Raw genomic sequence first — 13327 nt, 5'->3', positions numbered from 1 at the left:
AGGGCAGTTAAATGCTTCACAAAACTGACATGACTTCCATTCTTCCAGAGATGCTTCAGATGGAGGATACCAGTGCATCTGAGCATGCAGTTACAGGCTAGATGAACGCAGCAACCTTTGCTGCGTCTGCTCCTGTTCTGCTGTTAAATGCAACAAAGCCAACTAGCTGTTGTGATGTTAGCTTGGTCAGTGAATCTTCATATGCCTTAAATGATTGAAAAACAGGTAAAGCTCATGTAGTTTAATGTCCATAGGGAGGCCACTGACAAAAGCGCACCAACCTCCAGAAATTAACTGTTGTTAATTTCTTCACTTTTCATGGTCATGACCGGGGAGCTAATTGAATCTGTTGGATCAGATTGTGGAGGTGTTGGCAGTGGTCCAAAGGTGTGCTTTACCTGTGAATGGACAAACTCTAGAGAAGATGTTCACTGCTGAAAGTATCTTTGCATTTCCTCTCTCATTCCTTCCTTGCCAAGATGGGTATCAGTATAAAGACAGTCACACATTTAACTGTACTAAATTGTATCTGCGTATTTCAACATTCTTTTAATTCTTGAAGTTTGTTCCTCTGTTCACTATTTACGGCATCAAGTTTTCTACAAGCCATAAACTTTAAATTTTACTGCCAAAACAATTCAATCAATTAAAAACAATAATTAATGGTCCTAAAATTAAACCCTCGAGGGACCCCATTCAGGTTATTCAAAAATTATTTTCCTTTAACAAATTGAAACGTGGCTAATGTGAAAGCTGTCAGAAAAGATATTTCAAAAGTCTGTAACAGCAAGAAGACAACATGTTTCCTGTGCTTTAGCAATTAAAGAGGCAGTTTCAGTTCAGATTTAAATCTCAAATATTCGCGGGAAACAAGTGCTGAATATTTTAAAATAGGTTCTCCAAATGAAACTGCCCAAATAAAACAGTCGGAATTATAGTGGCAACTTTGGTGGAGATCAACATTCTTTGAATTTGCAATATGAAGGGGGTCAATGAAGTCTTAACAATAATTAACAGAACTGAAACAGCTCAGTCTCAAGTTCTTATATGCTCTAAAATCTTAACAAAACGTCAAATTCAAACTCCTCTTTTTGTGAGCACTGCATTAAAAACATAGCAGCAAAGATATTTTAATACAATATTCTCATGGCTAAAGCATGATCAGTGACCCAAATGTTTTTTTTAACAGGCATTGTAGAATTTCAAACAAGTTGGGGCCCAAGGCACTCAATCAATTTGTTTTAAGGTTACAAGTTTAGCAATTTTAAAATGGACATAATGTTGTACAATTTCAATGTTAAAAAAAACTACCCCATTACAGAGCCTACAAAACACACTGAATTGAGATCCTGGTTCAAAAAAGGGAAAAGTTACTTAAAAGGATTTCTGAACCAGTATTTTAACAAACCAAAATTTTTAAACATCAAACACTCTCAGCATGGCACAATTTACATTGAAACTTCCCCCCCGACCCAAGTATTAGTACAACCTTAATGTCAGTGTTTCTCAGTTTTTTTTGCATCCTTTCACTTAGAAATTACACTTAGAAAAAGAGAAAGCCCTTGCAGCAGACCACATGGCACCGCAGTCCAAGCCACTCTCTTCCCCCAGAACAAAGACTCACAGAGCCTCAAATTTCACCACTAGGAGACTTCAATCCCTTTCTCACTTTACTCTTCAAGTGGGCTTGTACCCCACTTAAACAAAGAAAACCTGAATATCAATTAAACACAGAAAACTCGAACCCCAATTAAACACAGAGGGCTCGAACCTCAACACAGGGCGGAGGAATTGAACCTCAAATCAAACCACCCAGAGCACTCGAACCCCAGTACTGTGCAGAGGACTCGAACCACAATCAAACCCAAGCCAGGTGACTTGAACCCCAGTACCGCACAGAGGACTCAAACCTCAATCACACCCCACCCCAGGGGACCCGAACCCAAGTACCACGCAGAGGACTTGAACCTCAATTACACCTACCCCAGGGGACTCGAACTCAGTACCATGCGGAGGTTTCAAACGTCAATCATAGCCCCCTTCTTCTAACGCAGAGCAGAGAACTTGAACCTCCATTTGTCAACATGCTTGTGAAACTGTATCTCTCGACTGAACTACTTAACGTTTGTGGAATCCATAGAATAGAGAGCGATCGAGTGAAGGGACCGCCTCTGGCACACAGGAATATCGAGAGGGAGCAAGGTTTAAAATCTTATCTATGGACCTGTGCGTCTCGAGATACCGATGTTCCAGGTGGCCGCTGACACCGTTTGATCGTAACTATTTGTTAGGATCCTGCTAACTATGCCAATATTGTTATTCCAATCCCCCCCAAATCAAAGCAAAACGCTCAGAGACACGGTGTAGTTTTACCTCCTTCATCGTTCTTCCGAGCCCTGGAGGGAGAGAGAACAGTCGCCCATGTGCACAGGGAAAATTATGAAGGGCATGGATAGGATAAATAGACAAAGTCTTCTCCCTGGGGTTGGGGAATCCAGAACTAGAGGGCATAGTTTTAGGGTGAGAGGGGAAAGATATAAAAGAGACCTAAGGGGCAACTTTTTCATGCAGAGGGTAGTACGTTTATGGAATGAGCTGCCAGAGGAAGTGGTGGAGGCTGGTACAATTGCAACATTTAAGAGGCATTTGAATGGGTATATGAATAGGAAGGGTTTAGAGGGATATGGGCCGGGTGCTGGCAGGTGGGACTAGATTGGGTTGGGATATCTGGTCGGCATGGACCAAAGGGTCTATTTCCATGCTGTACATCTCTATGACTCTATGACATGGGTTCTCAATCTTCTCTGGAATGCAGTTTCTTAGTGAATTATATAGTCAATTTACAGGGAGGAGCATCGAGATAAGGCATTATACCTTTTGTTTGGGTGGTTGTAACAATTAGCGAGCATCTAAGTAAAGAATAAGCCATTTGCTGTTACATAATGGATGTTCTTCACCTTAACTGGCTTCACATAATGAATATTTTTCACCTTGTTAAGCTGGCCCTACACACTGAATGCTTCAAATATTGTTAAATGGCTCGACATAATGAATGTTTTTTCATCTCATTAATCCACTACCCTTGCCTTCAGCACCTCATTGTTACCTGTTAGTTCTTATCTGATCTGAGTCAAGCTCAGCTGAACCTCTTGTTTCACAAAACTCAGAACTTAACTCTTTCCCTACTTGCTTATACCCTATACACATTCTCAATCCTATGTACCTGCGACTTCAAGGTCTCTGTTCAACAACACTCCCCAGGAACCTTACCATTAAGTGTAGAAAAATATTAGGGACAAAAGACCAAAAAGTCCCTGGAATTGATTGGTTACATTTTTAGGTATTAAAGGAAGTGGAAAAGCCCAAGATTAGAAAACTACTTATTCAAAAAGGGAGGGAAATAAAATAAACTACTCTCAGCCAGTTAGTTTAACATTTGCCATTGTGAAAATGAACTAGGTGAAAGTGAGGACTGGAGATGTGGAGATCAGAGTTGGGAGTATGGTGCTGGAAAAGCATAGCAGGTCAGGCAGCATCTGAGGAGCATCGACGTTTCATGCAAAAGCCCTTCATCAGGAAAATGAAGTCTACTAAAATGTATCTAATAGCAGAATATTTAGAAATACACAATATGATCACACATGGTTTCATGAAGAAGAAATTATGTCTGACAAATTTCATAATGGAGAAATTATATCTGACAAATCTGTTTGAATTCATTGAGGAGGTAACAAGAAGGATAAAAGGGGAAAACAATAGATGAAATACATTTGGGTTCATAAATGGCATTCAATAGGCACTGTGCGCAAGATTACTCAACAGGATACAAGGGCATGTGTATTGAGAACAGTGTATTAGCATGGATAACTAATCCAAGACAGAGTTGCGTTGAGAAAAAGCAATTTCTGGATGGCAATTTGAAACTACTGGAGGGCTGCAGGAATCAGTGGTGGGACTATAGTTATTTACAATACATTTATTAATAGTTTGGATAGAATTTGCAAATGACACAGTCTATAAAGCGATACAGGTGGGTTATGCCAGTGAGCAGAAACTTTGCAGATGCAATATAATGTGAGAAAATGTCACATAATGCACTTTGGCAGGAACAGAAAGAGAAAGACTACAGCAGAGGAGGAACTGGGGGTGCTTGTGTGAAATCACAAAAAGGTTAGCATCCAAGTTCAGCATGTAATAGGGAAAGCAAATGGAATGTTGGGGTTTATTTGAGAAGGGAATGGAATATAAAAATACAGAAAACTGCGTAAGTCACTTGTTGAGCCACATCCTACCATGAACAGTCTTGGTCTCCTTATTTAAAGAAGTATATACTGGCATTGCAGGTAGTCCAGGAAAGATACATTAGATTGGTTCCAGCATGGAGGGATTTCCTTATGAGACGAGATTGAGTAGGTTGAACTTAAGACTCTTTGGAATTTAGATGAACAAGAGCCGACCTTATTGAAACTCATTAGAATCTTAATGGGTGTGACAGGTAAGATGCTAGAGGTCGTTTCGTCTTGTGGGAGGTTCTAAAACCACAGGGCATAATCTCAGGAGTTGTCCATTTATGATGGAGTTGAGGAGAATGTTTTTCTCTGAGGGCAGTGCATCTATAGAATTTTTTTACTGAAGAGGATTTCAAGACAGGGCCATTAAGTAAATTTAAGGCTGAGATAGGCAGATTTTTAACCTGTGAGGGAATCAAAGGTGATGACGAAATGGCAGGATAGAGAAGTTGAGCGTTATCAGATCAGCTATAATTTCAGGGAATGGCAAAACAGACTGGATGGGATGAATAGCTCACTTCTGCTCTTATGTCCTAAGGTCTTGTAAATTACAGAAACATTGAGAACTAGCATCACTTTTTCATTTTGCAGGAGTCTTTGTTTTCAAAATGGGCAATTGTATTTATTTCCCAACTAGCTGGAATTATAGTCAGCTATGATGTAAGGATTCTTCTCATACTCTAGCATTCAGTATTGCTTATTTAACAACTCTGTACTGTAAATTCAGGTTTCTTTTTAAATTGGTGTTTCTTGGTATAGAATGCAACATAAGTAATGAGCAATGAATCTTAATCCTAACAAACAATTTTAGGGAAAAGACAGCTCAAAAAAAGTAGCTTTGTGTATTGAAGGCCATCCTCAGTTTGCATTTTGCAAATGTCATCGCTTTCTGAGAGCTTCTTCTATATTTTATGGTGCAAGTTACTTTTGTCCTTTAATCATGAACGTTTATGCTGGTTTCATGGTGCTCCCCAATAGGAAAGACATCAGTTCTATGTATCTCTATTTGGATCTTAGCACTTTCAGGATGTAAACAGGGTTTCTGCTATTTTCAAGTTGTGACATTAGCTCAATTCAGTTTCTGAAAGGTTTACCATTTGCAATATCTTAATAACCAAATTATTTGAATATAGATTAGTAATGCATTTTAGCAGATGTTAATAATACAAATTTAACAACATTAGATTATTTCTGTGTCAAGTACTTCGAAGGTTTTTTGCTTCTGGAAGTACTACTTTTACTTCCATAAGTCAGTTCTGAAATTGTTTTGCTTTCTCCTGCTATATAATATTTTGTAAACTCCAAATGTTATGAAAACACCAATGTCAAATCATCAGTTAATACTTGTACTCATGAGCTACATTCCACAAATATTTGAATAAGATCCACTTGACACAATGGGGCAAGAGGCAGCACAATGTTATATATTCCCTTCCACAGCAGCATCACCATGGTCTTGGAAGGAACCTGCAGACTTAGCAAATCATCACAACTAAAGAAAGAGTCATGGAAGCAATTAACGCAATGACTGTTGTCAAAGAACAAATTAATGGATTCATACCTTTGCAATGCACAGCAATAGCTCCTTCTTCATTTTCACATATTGTTAAAAACCTTTTCACTATGGAATCACTAGGCGTGCTTCCATCAACAAAGAAAAGGTCATAATGTAGAAAGCCAGCATCTGTAAAGCGTTTAGCATCATAAATTTTCTTGTTAAGTCTGATTATTGTGGTAACACCATGTTTTCTGAAGTATGGAAAATATGCTTCTGGTGCATGGAGAGGATAACCTAAGGATTGGTTAAAAAGAACCCAGCTTAATCCAAATGTGAAAAAAAAGTTACCAAAATCCTTAATAATTACATTGTGCAAAATTGTGTAACTTTGTCCACACCCTTAAAAAGCACTAATGCCTTTTCTTCTATTTAAAGCATTCAGTTAATTTGTAGTGGAGTTGCCAATGGTAAAAAGATAATTTTTTTTCCACTTAACAGACTGAATTTACTATGAGAAAAGAAACATAAGGAAGGAAAACACCATGAACTTTGTGATGCTCAGTTCACTATATGAAAGGGTTACCATCTCTTAAGCCAAAGAATACTTTTTCTTTTGACTATCATCACTCTATATATCACAATGAGTTACAAAGTCCCAAGGGAATACTACCAGCAATATCTACCCACATGAAATTTGATGGATTCAATAGCACAGTAGTCTTAATATTGAATTTGAATCCCAAAATAATTGAGTTCAGTACACAATAGTATTTAAATTAACAGAAAATGGATGACCATTACTTTATACTTGAGTTCAATTGGTGATTCATGAGTTGACAAACAAATAAAAACAAACATTAAAATCACAGGTCAATTACAGCCCAATTGTTCCCTAAAGTCCTTCATGAAAAATAATTTCCCACTTTCAGTCAACAAGCTATTCTTGTTCCATGACATGTGATCGGCTACTGCAGATAGTATTGAGCCAGGCATTTATAAAAACAAAATCACAAATAACAAAACTGGCCCGCCACATTCTCGAATAGTAATGCTGAACTGCCAGCATTGGCCATGCACTTTATACAGAACAACCTTGGTTATCAATTGTCCAACTTTCGGATTATCCAAACAAGATCTCAAGATCCCAGTATGGCTTCCTTTGCCTATGATCAGATCAGTTATCCAAACAAAATACTTCCTGCCCATCTCGCTCGGATAATCGAGGTTCTTCCATATATGTAAATTATTTTACAGTTTTGCACCTGAGTGTTAGGGTTAATAGCCCACATTCAACATAACCACGAAGAGTCAATATTTTGAGGATCAGTAGGGGTTAAGGATGTTGGAGGCCAGATTAAACCTTATCACATTTTCTTTTAAGGAAATTATTCCATGCAGTGAATGTCATTTTGAAGAATGCAAATTAAAGAAACTTTCACTTTATTTAATGGTTCAAATATATTTTTGCATCAATTATAATGTGGCTAAATTCCACACAATAGTATTTAAATTAACAGAAAATGGATGACCATTACTTTATACTTGAGAAAAATGTACATAAAGTGCAAGACAATAGAACTTCTTCAAGTGTTAAATCTCCCTAAATATACACAAACTATCTAATGAGGCACACTTGAAGACAAATAGATGTAAATGTCTTAATAACAATAGAAACTGATTATTTTGGAATACTGGACCTAATTGCATAAGTAGCAGCGCCACCTGGTGCCAGAAAGCTGAAACTAAATTCAAAACTGACTGATTAAACTAGTTTCTGCAAGAATGTAAACTTGAGAGTTATACTATCTCTAGAAATATTTAATGAGAATTATTGCTAAATAGAAACAAGAGGAATTTCACAGCACCATTATCACCAAGTCCAATTACCATCTGGTTTTGGTTTCAAATGTACAGAGGATTTGAATTTTAATCACACCACCTGGAACACTTGCAGAGCCATCAGACATAACCCAAATTTCATGCGAGACTAACAGTAACTCATGGCTACCTTTTTCATTCTTGACAATCAGATCATCATATTTTGAGTTAGGAGTCAAAACAAAAACTGGCCTTTTGCAGAGTAAGTCCACAATTCACATATTTGTGACTTTCATTTTAAATAACACAACAATGCTGAAGGATATTGAAAATTACTTTTCAAAAAATAACTTGTTCAAATATAACAGTTTTTGCTAGTTGCGGAGTCTTAACATTTTGTTTGTCTTTGGATTACAGAGAAACAATACATGGTACACTGATACAACCTTAAAGATTGTTCAAAATATTTTCCTCACCATTTTCAACTTTGCTTTTTGGATGGGGTCCACTGAAAGCCAGAAACTTGCCTCTGATGATCCAATTAATATCACCATTTTCTACACGCTGCAGAGAAGAAATGCTCATCACGAACAAGGCTCAGGTGATGTCACTTGGACACTTAAAAAAGTTCTTAAGTCTTTCATGTGAGAAAAACAAATGATATATAAGATACACATTTACATACTATGGGAATTGTGCACATTCCCAACATTTTCCACATGCTCGATATTCAGCAGCCAGAATTGAATAGCCAAAGAATTGTCCAAAGAATTTCTGATTGATGAGGTACTGTTGAAAGAAAATGCATCATGGGGAGGCAAGTGTGGATTCAAATAAAGCTTATGGCCAAAATAGGGGGAAATCAAGAAGCAGACCACCTAGAATGAAGCAAAGTTATCCCTGCCACAGTAAATTGCATCCACCATAAATTCTATATTTTATCTCCATATAAAGTACAAATCATTTTTCACAGTAATAAAACTACAATTACTCCAAGTACACAATAATTGGGGGAAAGGGAAAACTTGCCTCATAGTGCTCATATTCATCCACATCAAATTTTTCAAAATTTAGAAAGCCATGTTGGAGGGCCTGAAAAATAGTTTATGTAATCAAATGTTTTCAATAAGTAGTGCTATGTATAATTCAAAAATAATTCAGACAGTTTTAAAACCTAAAAGCACTCTGCCTAACAAACTTATTTGAAAAGATAACTACTACCTATCTAGTTGGCTCTTAATCTTTTGAATAATATGCATCTTTCAAACATTGTGCGAAGATATCCCACGTTTAAAGGAAAAACACACTATAGAGTGCATGGAAATAATGTCAATAATGTCATCGAATTTCAGATAGGTTTTGTGTAATTGCTCTCATACTGTCACAACATACAAAGTTTTAGTACATACTATTTTTACATTTCTTGGATTTACCAGAAAGGAATATACCAATGTAATATAATTCAACTTATGAGGTATAATTTTTTTCTCTAATAAGGAAGACTGTACAGAATTTAGCTCCATTTTTAAAACTGATTCATATGATTCTCTGGAACAAAGACACAACTTTAAATGAGAATTTCTTGAGCAGTTTCCTGAAAATTTCATGGATGATAGGAGACTTAAACCCATTTGTTCTTAAATAACAGGGGCTGAGGCTGGAGGCATGCAATCATGGTGCACATAGACTGTTTATTATCTGGATTGACAACTTGGCTTCATTTATTTGTATAAATGTAAAAAAAAAGGACATGAAAATATCGATTGTAGTTGGAGCATGACAAGCTTAATAGTGAAAACAGAATCCTTCATGACATCTGGTGCTTGTTACCATATTTAACAATAGGAACTGATAGTCCTGTAGCATGTAACCTCACTCATACGTGAGACAAGACGGGAATCACACCAGTTACAAGTTTCACATTAAGCTGGAGTGAAAACAGAGGGATTCGTCAAGGAAAAGAGAAATATTCAAACTTTGTTTTTTTTCTGAACATGGAACTTTTGAAACTGAAGGATATTCAAATTCCTGATACATTGTATTCACTTACTTATAAAACTGAGTTGTTTACTAAATGGCTCCTTCTTCTGAACCCAAATTATTTACATCGTGAAATTTATAAGAAACAAAACCGAAGTGTAATTAAAAGCTACCAGTAACTGACTGATAGACCACATACCTGATTAATTGCATGCAAACAGTCCAGAATGGTTAGGTGATATGTGGAGTTTCCAAAGGAGGCATCTCTATAAAATAAAAAACAATTTAGCAAAATGGATTTATCAATGAAATATCAATTTACTGCAGAAAGAATTGGGATTCAACCTGCTGGCACAGTTATGGTTGAGAAAGGAAATAAAGATTTGGGGCTGTGCTTATTTATTGTCAGTTGTTAAAACCACAAGCTAATAGCAAAGCATGATATAAATTATAAACTTCAATACGTTTTCCAAATGACTCAATAGGCAAATGCAACACAGGATTCTAGACAGATTTGGAATGTCTCAAGTTCAAAAAAGTTCAGTTCAGTTTACCTAATCATGGGTAGGGTTCTCTGGATGCAATAATAAGTAGTTAGGATTCCTTGATCACTATCCAGTGCATCTATGAATCTAGGATGATAAATTAGCCAGTGTGATCCTGATAACACTGATGTTTCACAGCGCCAGGGACCCAGGGTTCGATTCCACCCTCACGTGACTGTCTGTGAGAAGTTTGCATATTCTCCCCATGTCTGCATGAGTTTTCTCCCACAGTCCAAACATATGTAGGTTAGGGGGTTAGCCACATGCTAAATTGCCTGTAGTGTCCAAGGATGTGCAAGCCAGATTGGAAATGCAGGGTTACAGGGATATGGTGGAGGGGGGGTGTGTGGGGTGTGTGGATCTGGGTAGAATGTTCTTTAGAGGGGTGGGTGGCCCACTTCCACACTGTAGGGATTCTATGAAAAGACTTCAGGTTTGTATGATATTATTTCCCCATGAGACATTCATTACCTTCAGGAGAGGGGAACACGGAAAAAAACAAATTTGAAATTCCAGCTTAAGTGCAAAGTTTAAAAATAAACCCACTCCAACTAAAACAGTAAGACAAAATTAAATGTAGCTGACTCTGAAAATCTGAAATAAAAATGAAGTGCTGAGAATACTATGGAAATCTGGAAACATCTGTGGACTAAGAAACAGGCAACGTTTCAAAACAACTAAGAAATCCCTTCAATCTTAAGAAATCATAAAAAAAAACTTTGAATGCAGGAAGCCAGAAACAAAAACATTGCTGGAAAAACTCAATAAATCTGGCAGCATCTGCAGACAGAAAGCACTGACTTTTCTTCACAACTCTAAAGAAGTCACATTCAACTTTGAAACATTAACTGAGCATTTTCAATACTTTGTTATTAATATAACTAAAATCACATATGTGCACACCTGATATTACACAATCCATTACAAACAAAGTGGTTTTCAAAAAGGTCACAGAATCAGAAACGTATTACATCGCATTCAGCCATTGTTTGCATCAGCTCTTCAAATGAGCATCATATATGAATGCCATTCTCCCCTATACTCTTTCACTTTATTTAAGTAGAAACAATCATCCAATGCCTTCACATGCCTCAATTGCACCTGCTTCTGCTAAAAATGCATCCCCGATTCAAACCACTCATTGTGAAAAGCTTCTCTCTCGTTTGCTTCTTTTGCAAATCACTATAAATCGGTGTTCTCTTGTTCTTGATTGTTTTACAAGCAGGTACAGTTTTTCTTCAGTTACTCTACCCAATCCCCTTATGTTTTTGAAAACTTGTATCATATTGCTTCTGAATTGCCTTCTCTCCAAGGAGAAATCTCTTCAATCTATCCTCATAATTGAAGTTTCTCATCCCTGGAACCAATTTTGTTAACCTCTTCTGCACTTACTCTAATAGGTTCACAGCCTTCCTACACAGAGACAACCAGAACTATAAGCAATATTCTAGTTGAGGTCTAAAGACAATGCAGTCAACCCAATTCAGAAAGTTATGAACAAGTGTTAACAAATATTAACATTAGACTTTTTGACAAATTGAAGCAATACATGGTAAAGTGCAGCCTAGTTTATCAATCAAACGTCAAGAGCATATTCTGGACTTCTCTAAATGAACAACAGATGGGATATTGAATAATTTTATCACAAAATAGTTTTTGCCTTGGCTGAATTTTGCCCTGTGGAGCATGATAGTAGTTTGGTCGTAGAAACTTCAGGGGATTGTGGAAAATAAACATTTTGGGAAAGCATTTCATCTTGCACTCATCAGGATAATAAATATCAAAGCATATGTAAAATATTTATGCTGTGCAAGACGGAACAAGTGCCACTTGCTTGGCAGTCAGATTCTGATTGATAGAGGCATTGCCATGGGTAATCCCATGGGTAACCAGTTAATGCTGATTGATAATTAGATGCCAAGCTTTGTTTCAATTTTATACAAGGCAGGTGAACTCCGATTGAGTCTTAGAGATGTACAGCATGGAAACAGACCCTTTGGTCCAACTTGTCCAGGCTGACCATATATCCAAAATTAATCTAGTCCCACTTGCAAGCATTTGGCCCAAATCCCTCTAAACTCTTCCTATTCATATATTTATCCAGGTGCCTTTTTAATGTTGTGATTGTACCAGCCTCCACCACTTCTAGTTTTGGACTCCCCTACCCTGAGGCAAAGACCGTGTATATTTATCCTATCCATGCCCCTCATGATTTTATAAACTGCTATGCAGTCACCCTTCAGTCTCTGATGCTCCCAAGAAAAACAGTCCAGCCTATTCAGCCTCTCCCTATTTCTCAAGCCTTCTAACCCTGGCAACATCCGTGTAAATCTTTTCTGAACCCTTTCATGTTCCACAACATCCTTCTTATAGCAGGGAGACCAGAATTGAACACAGAATTGATTCCAAAAGTGGTCTAACCAATACTTTGTACGGCCACAACATGACCTCCCAATTCCTATGTTCAATGCACTGGTTAAGACACTGACCGAAAAATGAACCAGAGAACGGCTGTCACTTATTTTGTTATGCTGAAACAAGTGTGGTGTGTGTACATGTTCTTTCAATTCAGTACTCCAGCAATATTTTGGATAGCATAAAATTTTCAATGGTTACAAAATCAATCTTAAAAAAAATTATGTTTTTAAACAATCTCACTAAAGTATTCTTGTCACATACTTCATATCTTCAATTACTTAATTTTTCAATGGTCACCAACTGACTGCATCTGTTGGGAGTTTACTACAGGGTCAAAGAAAGGAGATAGGCCAAAGTATATTTCAGCCAGAACTGGAGATCAAATCTGTTGATGTTATTCTGAAGCACACAATAACCATGTAGTTGGTTGAGCCTACAGTTCTACTCTTTCAAAGTGAGTTTCAAATGCCAATTTAAAGACAATGTTACAGTGCAAAATTGGGTCTGACTCTGAAAACTATGCAATATCTAGCTCTCCCTGATGTTTGAAATCAATTTAGAAACCACAAATAAAGAGATTTTAAAAAACAGGTTTGGATATTTTACGTTACACAGGAATTACAAGAAGTAAGCCTCAGTCTACCTGCCATTCAATGAGATCATGCCTGACCTGACCCTGACTCAATTCTTCATCATGCTGGCTCATTGTAGCCTTCAACTCGACATATTAAAATAAAACTGACTACACCTCTTTAAATACTTTCAGTGACCTAGTGTCC

General features: G+C 37.1%; 1 protein-coding gene across 2 annotated transcripts in view; it reads right to left on the bottom strand.

The window, feature by feature from the left end:
- Positions 1–13327, bottom strand: part of cdc14ab (cell division cycle 14Ab) — a 179171-nt gene that overhangs the window by 71460 nt on the left and 94384 nt on the right. For both annotated transcript variants that reach the window (XM_060829729.1, XM_060829730.1), the window contains 4 exons: positions 9785–9851; positions 8635–8697; positions 8082–8169; positions 5851–6081 (listed from right to left, as the gene is read on the bottom strand). In XM_060829729.1, the coding sequence (XP_060685712.1) occupies positions 5851–6081; positions 8082–8169; positions 8635–8697; positions 9785–9851 (449 nt within the window). The remainder of the gene's footprint in view (positions 1–5850; positions 6082–8081; positions 8170–8634; positions 8698–9784; positions 9852–13327) is intronic.

This window comes from Hemiscyllium ocellatum, chromosome 9, assembly GCF_020745735.1.
Source record: "Hemiscyllium ocellatum isolate sHemOce1 chromosome 9, sHemOce1.pat.X.cur, whole genome shotgun sequence".
In the NCBI taxonomy this organism is placed as follows: Eukaryota; Metazoa; Chordata; class Chondrichthyes; order Orectolobiformes; family Hemiscylliidae; genus Hemiscyllium; species Hemiscyllium ocellatum.
Note: the sequence above shows the minus strand (reverse complement) of the source record. Positions and strands in the feature narration are given on the sequence as shown.